This window comes from Denticeps clupeoides, chromosome 9 (assembly GCF_900700375.1).
Source record: "Denticeps clupeoides chromosome 9, fDenClu1.1, whole genome shotgun sequence".
NCBI classification, from domain to species: domain Eukaryota; kingdom Metazoa; phylum Chordata; class Actinopteri; order Clupeiformes; family Denticipitidae; genus Denticeps; species Denticeps clupeoides.
Window position 1 is genome coordinate 8,795,203 of NC_041715.1, and position 13,434 is coordinate 8,808,636.

General features: G+C 48.0%; 1 protein-coding gene across 3 annotated transcripts in view; it reads left to right on the plus strand.

Annotated features, from left to right (window-relative positions):
- The window catches only part of znf385b (zinc finger protein 385B), a 75,914-nt gene that overhangs the window by 12,562 nt on the left and 49,918 nt on the right, over positions 1-13,434 (plus strand). The window contains exon 2 of one of the 3 annotated variants that reach the window (XM_028991052.1): positions 5,470-5,797. The exons of 1 other annotated variant lie outside the window; for it this stretch is intronic. In XM_028991052.1, the coding sequence (XP_028846885.1) occupies positions 5,476-5,797 (322 nt within the window). In that variant the 5' untranslated portion in view covers positions 5,470-5,475. Of the gene's footprint in view, positions 1-5,469; positions 5,798-11,571; positions 11,923-13,434 lie in introns of those variants that run through there. One more of the 3 variants, XM_028991054.1, reaches the window with a different exon arrangement.

Genomic DNA, 13,434 nt, shown 5'->3' on the forward strand with positions numbered 1-13,434 from the left:
CTCTCCATCTGTGCGCGCATTTGTTCTAAGCCGAAGAGCTGGTAATAGCCAACTCATTTCATAGCGCCGCGGTCCCCTCATCCTGACACGAACTGTGCCGCCGCGGCTAGATGGCTGAGGGAGCCGTTAAAGTGAGCAGCCATATTTACGGTGAGCGATGGAGCCCTGCGTTTGGCGAGACGTTAAATGGGACTGGCGCCACGCGGACTTCGTCTCGCTCGTTTAAAGTAAACACAGAAACGGAATGGAAGATGCACCCTTTGGGTCCCATTTGTATGGCGCTCTGTAATGTCACCTGAACTGTCTTATTGGCGGTGCTGGTCTAGAGGTTAAGGAAGTGGCCTCATAATCCGAAGGTTGCCGGTTCGAATCCCGATCCGCCAAGGTGCCACTGAGGTGCCACTGAGCAAAGGACCGTCCCCACACACTGCTCCCCGGGCGCCTCTCATGGCTGCCCACTGCTCACCAAGGGTGATGGTTAAAAGCAGAGGACACGTTTCATTGTGTCACCGTGTGCTGTGCTGCAGTGTATCGCAATGACAATCACTTCACGTTCATGTTCACTGTTCACGTTCACTGTTCGGTAATAATGAGTGACGAGCAATTCTTAGTGAGCACCCGGAATCCAGAGGACTTAAGACATCCACCCACGTCAAAAATATTGGTCTAATCATTGTTTCGAATGTCAAAAACTACTGTCCTCTGCCTTCTTTTTAAATATTTGCATTCATATTGCATTTTTAATTTACTTTCCCCACTTTATTAAATTTCAATAACCTTTTGTGTATGATAATGTGCTATATAAATAAACCTGCCTCGTCTTACACACCCAGGTCTTTTTGTTGGTGTGGAATTCTTTCTGAAACCGAGAAGATTTTTTATGAATTTAAACCAGACAAAGCACAGGTGAAAATGATCAGGATGAAAAGTTCATAGCGTAGGTGTGACACACCACAATTCTATTTATAATATTGATCCACAGGCCAGCAACGTATTAACGAGTAACCAACTGCATGATGAATAAAACACATTTTTTACATTAGTTTTTAATGTAATAGTAATTTTTTTTTCTGTGTACGATAAGGGAGAGGACTCGCGAGTAGTATTTGAAAAGCATTGTTCGATGTGCCGTTGTCCAACATATTGATTCATATCCAACATTTCCACTCACAAGTGCCACGGCCATTTGGCATAGCGAGGCAGGTGATCTGAGATGATGACAAGACTTGATGATGAAGAAGGACGCATTCGCACGACGTCAAGAAACGGGTTTAATTTGTGATGAACAGGACAGGGGAGACATCCGGTAACAGGTGACCATGTAACATGTAACACTTTACAATGACCCGACCATGAACAGACACAAACAGGGCGGCTTTATACATCAGACACAGGTGAACACGATTAGGAAACATTACACAGGACCAACGTGAAACTCCGGTTTGGATCATGACAACAAGCGTCCTACATGATGTTCGACCTGTTTATTGTACAGAAAAGTTCTACTTTTCTCCTGTAGAGAAACCTGTACAGTATTTAAGCTTTAGTTTTAGTTAGTATAGATTAGTTTAGTGTGTATATATGTATCTATACGATTGCACTATGAGGGGGTCTGTGTGTGATATTATTTCAGTACACGGTATACTGTGTAGACTGTTGTACTGACAATAAACCAATCTTGATTCTTGTCCGGGGTCACTGTCTTCCCTGTCACCCGGGGACCTGCTGATTCTCACCGTTTTGTTGTGCTCGGCATGCCTGAGTGAGCCAGAAATCCCACTCAAACCTCAGAAAACAAGGGACGCAGGCCTCGCCTTAGCCAATTGGCGCCTCCGGCAGGAGTTTGACATGATCAGACTCTGACACTTATCATATTCGGTTTGTGTAAAACCTTAATAACCTGACCTTTAAGGAACTGAGGCAATTTGCTGTTAAAGGGAAGCAGTGGAAAGAGTCATTATTAATGTCGGTGAGACACAGACTACCGGGCAAGCATGCTGAAAGACCTGAGCAAGTTAACAGCATGCGAATGAGCAGGGTGTGAACGGACAACAAATGGGGCGGGCGCTTGGGTTGCCACATCAGTGTCATAAAAAGAAAACCCCCCTAAACCCATCCAGTGACTATTAATATTGATATTTCTTTGTTTTCCGTAAATATTTGTTATTCTGTCAGTATGCAACTAAACAGTTTCACAGACAGTTGTATTGATGGCTCATAATTTCACGCAAATCTGACCAATCTGGCAACCTTTGTATTTTATTTTATAATACAAAGTATTAGTTCAGGATGTGGTGTAAACTGGATATATTCTTTCTTCGGTTTTTAAATGGGAATTTAAAGAGACGATTCTTCGGCAGTGACTTTTATTCGGTTGCTCTAAAGATAAAGCGTGTGCTGGGGTGAGAATACTGTCAGAAGCTCCTGTTAACACCAGTCCCATTACAGAAGCCACACATCTGATTTAAGGGCCGGAAAGTTCACAGCTGAACCCTTGTGAGATTTTTTTTTTTTTTTTTGCTGGCTCTGCTGTTCCATTTTCACATAAACCTTTCCTCTTGACTGTAATGGCTTTCCTGTATCGTTTCTCTACACTGAAAGCCTTTCCTCACACCATGGCGCAGGGTGGCTCTGCAGTGCCGTGGCCTTCAGGGAAGAAAAGGGAACAGCGGGAGCCCACCTCCTCTCGGTTTCTTACGTCCAGACGGGAAAACCATGCATTACTGGTTCGCAGCTTCCTCAGGAAATCCATTACGCTTAGCCGCTGTTCTCAAACTTCCCTTAATGGTCTTGTTCAGCGTCTGACAACCTGGAAGCATGAGTGTGAGTTTTTTTTTTTCTTTTTCTATCGATCTGAAGTTTACAGCGCGATGTTAATTCTCAGACAGTCCTGAGTAACGTCTCAGCAGTTTGGCGGCGTTGACGCATCAACCCATTACCCAGACACCTCTTACGTAGTACATTTTATATATTAGTTTTAATATTTACTCAACACACTTACTCTCTTGCTGACTATTGTTTATGATTTAGCCGAGCTCCAAAGTAAGGCCTCGTTCTCGTGGACGTCCGTTTTTCTGCCGTGCGTGGCGTCAGGTGACACCGACCGTTTTCAGCTCATTGGAGCAAATTAAAGTGTTGACACGGACGTTCAGCACCAGCGTTCGGATGGCATCAAATTAACACTGCACGCAACAATTTCTTGCTGTAATTTTCTGCTGAAATCCCAGCAAATGTTAAAGCGTGTCAAGCAAACACCACGGAATTTCGAAACGTCCATGTGGACAAGTCCTTAAGCATAAAAGTCATTGATACTGTAAGTTTTGGTCTTAATTAATGTGGCATAGAATACATTTTTATCATAATTTAATGGTTTGTGTATGTACTCGTATAGAGGCATTATTGTGTGCATGACTTTTTTTCACACACGTGGCCAAGTGAGAAATGCAAATCTTATTCTTATTCTTCGTCTAGCAAGTTCTCAGTTATTATACTGCCATAATAAGCTCTTACACTGAGAAACACACTTATACACACACATATGGGTTTCGAGTGTGTGTTTACCCTGCAGGATGCGTGTGACGTGGCACCTCCACTGCTGTGTCCCTGGCACCTTGGAAAGCCCACGGTGTTCCCGGGGGAGCGGCCGCGCCTCGCGTCCCAGTAGCAGTGCGGTGGCCAGCTCCTGCCAGCTCCCGCGCGGCCGAGAGGGAGGGGACACGATGCAAGATGTCTGCAGACACCGCCAGCGGAATACGGGTCAACCAAACGCTGCGGCACGGCTGCTCCTCAGCCTGTCCTCCTTTCCCAGCAGCGAACTAGGGCAGACCAGCAGCAGAAGTCTTATGGATGATGCGGGTGCAAGCAGCATAGCGCGGGGGAAATGTGATGAAAAGGCGATAATTTGCTCTCTGCTTACTTTCCCCTTTTTTATTTTTATTTACGTCCGAAGGCGCGGGACTGCTGAGGCTAGGTGGTTGGCGAACGAATGAAGCTGAATGGCCGGAATGCCGTGAGAAGTTTGTGGAAGTTTATCTGCGGGGATTAGAGCCTGCAGCTGCCCGGGGAGATTACTGAGCCTGTGTCAGGAGGATTACTGTCCAGTGAGGGACACATGGACACGGCGCGTTCGGCCTCAACCACCGAACCCGGCGCTTAATAGATATCGCGTTTGTACAAAGGCTGTTCATGGGGTTGGCTGCCTCTTCCCGGGCGATTTCACACCAAGAATATCAGCCGTTCTCCACAGACCCCGGTTGTTCCTCGCGTTTGACAAGATACGGTAATGTGAGGTAATGTGAGGTGTGAAAGGTCCGGGTCTCTGAATAATCCTTCATCATCTGACCAATGGTCCAAGAAACACTCGATGACACAGAAAATGTCTTGATTTCATTAAAAAAAACCATATGCCCTTTTTTTTCTTTCAATCAATCTCACATTTAATCACATTTTTCCGGGTATCAAATCAAAAATAAGAATGTTGACAACAACTTTGAAAAAGTTGAAATCCGGAGGAAATGGTACATACTAAAACGTGTACAATTCCCTGTTACCCACAACATGATGGTGGCGACTTCCAACTGTGTGCCAGATTAGACTATATCTGGTATGACACATTAATGGAAATACTTGTTGCCATTGGTATACATGCATCATAATGTCCAGTATGAATGGGCCTTACATCTCAGCCCCGACCAAGCATTGAGTTAAAAAATTAAGATAACTTCCTCTACTGTGATCCTTTGTGGGTTGGTTGTATGGAATATTCTAGTAATCCGACATCCTTTGGATTTTTTTGTGAGCTATACTCCATGACAACTGACATAAACCCTATAATATTATTTTATTTTGCAATAAATTTACAGCATTTAGCATTTAAATGATTATATCACACATGAAAAGAAACACACATTTGAGCTGTACTAGTATATAAAAAACAGAACTAAACATATGTTAGGTAACAGGCTTTTAAACAGATTTATTCTGAGCAGCAGACTGTTTCATATGGAATTGTGCTGCAGTTGTTCCATTTGTACAGTCAATTTGTTGTGTTCCCGTTTCCCACAATCCCACATTCTCTATATATCTGGCGGCCCCCATTGTGCTTGACTTATTATTAATTACGCCGGACCCTGTGCGAAGCCAGCGCTCACAGACAATAGGAGCTGAGGCAGCAGGGCCGATTCTTCAAATAAACCTCGCAGGGGAATGCTGGGAGGTCGTTCAACCTCACTTCCACTCCATGGCTCTGCTGGGACTGTGGGTTGTGTAACACCCCATGGGCGGGCGGCGTGTGAGTTGGGCTCTTCATGAGGGCAACAGATGGGCAGAGGAGATCGGCCGGCAGTCACTCTGTCACGAGTGGAGGGACGGGCGGAGTCCTTAACCAGGCACCTGCTCAGTGTGGTGAAGGGTGGTGGTGTTATATCAGGATTGGAGAATAATTAAAAATTGTTGTTTATGTTCACTCAGGCAGTTATGAAGACACCCCTAAGCCCCACGGAGCTTTTGGGAAACGGCCGCGTGTGCTTCCCGTACAGCGCCTGCCTGGAGCTGAAGGAGCCGAGGAACGGCCTTCATGCTGACATGCAGCTCCACCAGGAGAAGAAGAAGCTCCTGTTCTCGCTGTGCGAGGTCTGCAACATCCAGCTCAACTCGGCCGCTCAGGCACAGGTCCACTACAACGGCAAGTCTCACCTGAAGAGGGTCAAGCAGCTCAACCACGGCGAGCTCCCACCGACCGGAACTAACGCCCTGCCCTTACCCACCCTCACCGCCACCAGCAGCGTCAGCAGCACAGGTACCACTACGACGCCCTAACTCGCCACTAGGGGTGCGAATCGTGGCGCACCCAACAATATGGGATTACACCGATATATGGTTTCAATGAGGAAGCACCAACAGCAGTTTTATGAGCCTGAGTATGAGTCCTGTAATCGAAAAGGTTGCTGGCCTGCTCACCAAGGGTTATGGTTTAAAGCAGAGGACACATTTTGTTGTGTCACCGTGTGCTGTGCTGCAGTGTTTCACTTCGCTTTCACTTACCGCACTAGTACTGTGTTTTTTACAGCAGTTGCACATGAACGGCGAACGGCATTTTACCACTAATTGTACAAATATTTTTTATGCTGCTGTGATGGTTTTTAATGGTGTTACCTTTAAAAATGCATTGTGAACCAGCCAATAATTGGCCTGTTGGCTTGCCGTAGTGGAAGGGAAAGGGAGGGGGTGTTTTCATAGGAAAGTTTCATATTATAATGAATTATAACTACTTAAGTCATGTGGCAGGTAATGTCATGTCATTAAGAAACACTTTTTTTTTTCTGTGGCACCGCCGGAATGGATGGCGCCCTTAGCATTTGCCTATACTGCCTGTGCCACACGCCGGCCCTGTTCACATCACTCCCTCAGCCGAAAACAAGCAACATGTAAAAAAAAAAAAAAAAAAAAAAACATATAAAAAGGCGCGTCCTCTTCGGGCGTGAAGCATACTGATGCTAATGTGTCCTGAGTTAACATTTGACTCAGACGCAGGACTTGTCGTTTCTCTCAGGGATTTTTATTTTGCGTGTGTGTGTGTTTTACTGCTTGGGTTAACAAACTTTGCTGAGAGGTCTCGCTTAGTAATTCGTGACAAATGAGTTTAACCTCACTGTTTTTACCACCGTGCGCAGTCCCGCCTTCGTTTCGTGAAAGGAGTCTCAGTGCTCGCCCCGACGCCAGGTCACCATTGTGTTTTGAAGAACTCGCCCGCTGTTTTGAGCGTTGCTATGGGAATGTTGAGTTTGCTCGATGATGGGTGGCATGGACCAGGGCGGGAGGGGGGGCTCTCACGCAGCCGGCGGTCCGAACGTGGGTGCCAGGCCCCTGGGTTGTGACTAAACAGCCATCACGGCGGTGGAAAAAGTGTTGTGTGAGCGCGAGACAGGAACAAGCTCCTCTCTGTTTCTTGCTTCTTTGTTTTTTCCCCGACACGGAGTGTACGAAGAACAAAACGGACATGTTAAATGTTAATAGTGATCCCTGACGAGCCCCTGAGTGCTGTTGCGTAATCGTGGATGTAAGCGAGTGCGTGTTTTTTTTCCCCCCATAAACACAGCGTTCCCAGGGGAGTAGATGCAGTCTGTGAGAGCAGCTTATGTAGACTTCCGCTGGTCGGGCAGTGGGGGTGGTTGGTCTTTGGCCTGGACCTAACATCTGGTGCTGCTGCAGTGACCTGCAGGGCGGAGACTCGGTGGAGTGTGTGTGTGTGTGTGTGAGGGGGGGGGGGGGATGGCCCTCCGGTGCGCTGTCGTGCAGCCTGGATAAACAGCGGTTAGAGGGGTAGATGTGCTCTGGGCTGCGAGGGGGAGCTCAAGCGCAAAAGCCTTTCATGCCAAAGTTACTATTTAATCTAGCGAAGACCTAACGCTGACATGGGAGTTGCAGACATTAATCTCTATTGCTATAATGCATATTTAAATCCATGACACAGGGCTCAGTTGGTGAGTGACGGGGTGATGATCAAATTACTTACCAGTAGTTCAGTTGGCCAACATTAAATGTTATTATATTAATGCTGATTTATATTAATATAATGAACCAGCACCACACGACACTGTGTACACTGAAATATTTTCATCTGGTCGCGGCTGATTTCTACTCTGCGCACACAAAAGACAACACAGGTGTAGACACACTTTCTGGCACAATGTTTCAGGCAGTCTTTTCATTTAATAATGTAAATGCAACATACAGATGCAAGGTTTAGAGATGGACAGCGAAGGACTTTCAGATCTGTTGTGTCATATGTCACATCCTTAACTGCAAAGTCCTGATACTCAGTGTTGCGGCCGGAGGAGCCCATCCCAGGACACTAGGCACCAATCCACCACAGGGCACTCACACACTCACATCCAGAATCGATTTAGAGTCACCAGTCAACTTCGTGTATATGTTGGCTTTGGTTAGTGGGAGGAAACTGGGGGACCTGGAGTAAACCCACACCAACACTGGGATTCACACTGGATTTAGGTGTAAGGCCATGTTGCTAACAACCACACCACCATGTGGCCCACGTTAATGACAATTGACATGATTGACACATTAATTGTGACTGCCTTAACATATACGTATGTTTGTGTGTGCATTTGTGTTTGAAGTTGAAATTTATCCGTCTACCACCCGTTGGAGCACAGATTTTGGGCATAAATGTCCAAGAGGACACACAAAGGAGGAAATCTGTCCGTCACACCATCAGGAAAATGCTTTTTATCTGCTGTAACTTTAATCTGTTTTAATCTGACAGTTGATGTGGGGTTCAGGCCGCGTGTATTGTTAAGACAGCTCAGGGCTCTTGAGCCCTCTGTTTGCGATTAAATGCCGGTCTGGCCAAAAAAACCACGGCCCCACGGTTTCCATTGTCACTGAAAAATTTAAAAAGCCCTCCAGTTATTTGAGGCAGTCTGTTCGGGACATATGTAATTACACCTGACCGGCCTGGGCCGGGGCTTAGAGGGAGAGAGGCACGCCAGTTTATCACAGTGACATCATTAAGCGACGATGGCCAAATCCCATTTTTCCTTCGTCAGTAGAGATAGGGACAAAAAGTGACGTTCCACAGGTGTCCTTGGAAAATATATATATATATTTTTTTTTTTTAAGAAATTGCACGCATCATCCACCTCAGTGCAGTCCAGTGCCCCCGACCGCCACTAGATGGCAGTGTTGTCATCCTAAATGACGAACCTCTCTCGAGGGCCCTGCGCCAATGCATCACAGTAGTGAAAACAACGTCTGCTGAAGTTCACCGAAGGTGAAGCCAGCGACGTTCCTCGGCAGACCTTGTTTACACGTGCGATATATACCGGCCGCGACGGTGTATTTATATCCGTACGGTTCATTTCAAAAAGGCCGCACCACTCCTCTCGCCCCGAGAGATGCTTATCTGAACACAAAACAGTCCATGATTTTCCAGAGGTGATGCCGGCGATCCCGCCACAACGGCGTGAATGGGACGAACCTGTTTCAAGGTTGAAAAATGAACAGGCCGCGTGGCCCACACGGGGGGGGGGGGGGCGATCCGTCACAAACAGGGACATTTTGCCGGTTCCGTTTCCTCGCGGCGTTCCCGGTAATGGCTGCCCCTCCGAAAGCCTACACGGCCGGGCCCGCTTTGCGAATGGATTTGTTTATTCGGCTTTCTTTACAGACACGTCCTCCCCGTTCGAGCAACAGAAATTATGCAAATGTACAGATCCAATTTTCCGTGTGAGCGCAACACTGCACGGCCAATTTGCTATTCAGGCGGCATCAAAAGATTCCTCTTGGCCAGATGCGGTAGGGAAGGGGGGAGGGCGGCCCAGACAGCCTGCGGAGCGCCTGCCTTGCGGCCGCTGGCCGCTCCGCCCTTTGCTGCCATATTCCGTCCCACGGCAGGGAAGTGCCAGGCTGTAATGGGATTTCCTGTGCGGAATGGCGTAGGCAGGGTGGGCAGGGCGGGCGCAGGGACTTCACCTCGGCTGGTGGGGCTGGCGTGAGGGCGGCATGAAATTCATTCTTTTTTTTTTTTGTCGTTGTCGTCTTGCAGCTCAGCTCTCGTGCTGTTTTTTTTTTTTTTTTTTTTTTGTTATTTACTAGCTCCCCCCTTATCTTAATTTGCCCCGGCTCTGTCATTTCTCAATGTGGCCCCTGTGCTTCGATTTTATTTTATTTTTATATATATATATAAAGTACTGCAAACAAAGCCGTGTGTGTGTGTGTGTGTGTGTGTGTGTGTATATACACACACACACACACACATTTTTTCCTCCTTTTTATGTCCATGCACTCGTTATTGTTCAAGGCCCTCCCTGGAAATTTATTATGCTCTGCATAGACATTCATACGTAACTACAAAGCCCTCGCATCCGAAGATGCCACCACAGCACACGCTGTAAAGTGGAGTGGGGGGAAAAAAAAAAAAAAAAGAAGAGAAAAACAGCGTTTTGCTGATCCTCTAAAGCCTTGGCGCTCTCTACGCGTCTCTCTCTCTCTCTCTCTCTCTCTCTCCCCCTGTCGCGCGCTCCCGTCCTCCGTCTCTCTCCCGCTCTCTTTCTCGCTCTGTCTCATTAAGCAGCTTAAGCTTGGCAGGAGCCGACTTTCACTGCCGCCGGCCCTATCTGTGGCATTACGCCCCCGTTCTCCATGCCAGGGCTGCTTTACTTACCTTACAACTGGGTCTGTCCATCCATCCATCCATCCATCCATCCATCCATCCATCCACTCATCCATCCATCCAGTGAAAACTGTGGCTGTATTTTGGCTGGAACGTTCAGCATTAAATACACTGGGAACTGTATGTTTCTCACCGTGGAGCCCCCTCTGTAAAACTGAGGCATTATTAGGGTGGTAGTAGCCTAGTGGGTAACACACTCGCCTATGAACCAGAAGACCCGGGTTCAAATCCCACTTACTACCATCGTGTCCCTGAGCAAGACACTTAACCCTGAGTGTCTCCGGGGGGGGACTGTCCCCGTAACTACTGATTGTAAGTCGCTCTGGATAAGGGAGTCTGGTAAATGTAAATGTTATCTGTCTCAAAAAATGTGAATATTGTGGGAAAAGTCTATTGCTTTTGTGCTCAAAATTGCTATATTGGTTACATGGTGTTTTTAAGGCTTATAGTAAATGGATTTTGGTCAACAGATCATAAAAGGCTTAGAGGTTCACTTTTTGGCAAATGATGACTGACCATTGTCACAATGTTGAAATTTTATGGAAGAAGCCCCGGTATAAGGGAAAAGCGGCTGAACCGTGAGGAATTTCATCAACGAAAGGAGCCAACGCATCACGCTTCCTTCACCGAGGCTCGCTGACACGCGCCGCATCCTCTGATACGTCTGCGGCTCTTATTTTAACTTCCAATGCCATCACGTAGCGGGAACATTCCTACGTGAACGGCCGGTAATTCATAGGAAGCGGCTACGAGTGTTGAGTTTGTCCGTGCCCAGCGGTCAGATGTTGACGGACACTTGCGAAGCCCTGCGGCGCCGGTGGCTTTATTGCATGACTAGTGTGCCTTCGTTCCCCCTCTGTAATGGCCCATTTATCTACAAGTGACTGTTTGTACAAGCCAGACGTCCCAGACGTTTCTTACATTTACATTTTACATTTACAGCATTTACCAGACGCCCTTATCCAGAGCGACTTACAATCAGTAGTTACAGGGACAGTCCCCCCCCTGGAGACACTCAGGGTTAAGTGTCTTGCTCAGGGACACGATGGTAGTAAGTGGGATTTGAACCTGGGCCTTCTTGTTCATAGGCGAGTGTGTTACCCACTAGGCTACTACCACCCCACCCCTTCCTGTCCTTCCTCCTGATCTGAGGCATCTCCTTTGGTAGGAAATGTGCGGATTCGTTTTTGGTCCCACCGTAGGGAGGGAGTTTTTAGTTATTATTATTATTATTATTATTAATAATTTTTTATGTAGTCCATTCAACACCATGAGAACCAGTTCCCCACTCCCACCCCTCTCTCTCTCTCTCTCTCTCACCCACTCTCAACCTTGCTCGCTCCCCCTCGCTCTCCCTCCCTCCCTCTCCTCCTCCTCCTCCTCGCCTCACAAACGGGTGCCTGCGCACGCCGGTGCTCCGGCAGAATGCCGCCAGAGTGTCAGGGATCTCCGTGGCGGCGGCGGTGGGGGGGGGTGAAGCAGCATCTGGGGAGCTGCGGAGGCTCTCTGATCTTAAAGCGTGTTGTCGCGCGGGCGATAAGGCGCAGCGCGGAGACGGAGGTCTAGCCGGTTTCAGGCGCGCACGCCCCTCGGATTCTCTCTCTTGTTTCTCCTCCTTTTATTTTTATTCCTGCCAACAAGCCAACAAGAAGAACATATAATAATAATAATAATAATAACCATAATCTGGTTCTCGCCTGTGAAAATGTGGAGCAGCTTTCTCAGCAGAGGTGAGTGATGGGACTCGTGTTCTTATGTTCTGTTCCCAGGTTCTTTCCGCACGCGTTACGTTGTCGCCGGTGATCTGCGGCCCAGGGGGGAACTTCTCTTTTTGAGGTTGAGGTCCCCCCTCACCTCTGGGTGGAATAAAGCGGGCAAAATGCGAAAGTTGCCCGCGCCCCGCGGGGCAGACGGAGCTGATGCGGTCGGGGGGACGCGCTGTCCGGGACCAGAACCCCCCCGGGGTCACGGCTGAGGGTGGGACGAGGGGTATTTTTAGATGTGTTGTGTTTCTACTTTTGGCCGTCCTGGGGGAAGGTTTTTTTTTTTTTTTTTTTTTTCTTGCTCTTTTGGGCTTTTGAATGTAAATGCTGGCCAACGTGTCGCAATAAATTAGCGTTTCTTCGGCAAGGTCCGTTTCAGTTCATTTTTATTTTTATCCTCTCTTGCATGTGAAGCGAGGCCTTTTTTATTGCGAATATTTACGTCCGGTTTGGACTTGTCGGACAAGTGTGCCTTGTACTTTTTACAAGGTTCGAACCTTGATACCCGCCTCCTTCCTGTCCCTCGACTCGAACCCGTGTCCCGTCCCTGTGTTTTATGGTAATGGTCACTAAAGGGTTGACTGCGCAGGACTTTTGCCGTCATTAACGCTGATGCAGTATTGAGCGAGGCAAGGTGTCCCTTTGAGATAAAACACCATAATGACACCCCAGAGAGGGGGCCGACCGCTGAACTGAAACGCCAAGGGCGTTATAGCGTTAATTCAGGCCGATCGCTGTCAGGGCCCGCGAAACGCTCGCAATTTATCGCCGCCGCCTAATTCCGTATAATGGGGCCTTTTTTTTTATAGGGTATTGAATTCTGGGGTTTTGTCCATGTGTGTCCATGTGTGTCCACGTGTGTCCATGTGTGTCTATGTGTGTCTATGTGTGCGCTTTTTAGTCTGTCAGGCGCGTGTAAGCAGGACGTGAGCTGAGATCCGTCGGCTTTGCCCTCAAAACGTGCGAGATCGATAAGCCCCCCCCCCACCCGGGGAGATGTGTGCCGGCGGCGTTGGGGTCAGGCTTTGGCATTTCAGAACAGCCTCTCTCTCTCTCTCTCTCTCTCTTTTCTATTTTTTTTTTTTTTTACACTGGAGGGCAGCGCCGCTGACCCCGGCCTCCTCCGCCCCGACACCGGATCTTCTACATTTGGTGACCGAGGGGAACGCGAGACGTGGCGGACCTGCTGACGTCCGTTAAAACCCCCCCGTGCCGTAAGTGGCTCTGAAGTGGGACGAAATTGATTTTGGGATTGCAGCGTGGCCAGCAGAGGTGATTTTCCCCGTGATGTACGTAAACTGGCTTTCGCGGCCTCGCCGCCGCGTCGCCAGGAAGCTGCGGAACCGCGGCGCTCTGCTTCGCTCGTATGTTAATTAATACTTGGTTGAATGAGGACGGCCCAAAGCTGGGCAGGGCTAAAGAACAGATTGAAGCCCTTAATCACCGGCTCATGAATAAACTGTAATGATAGAAAAAAGC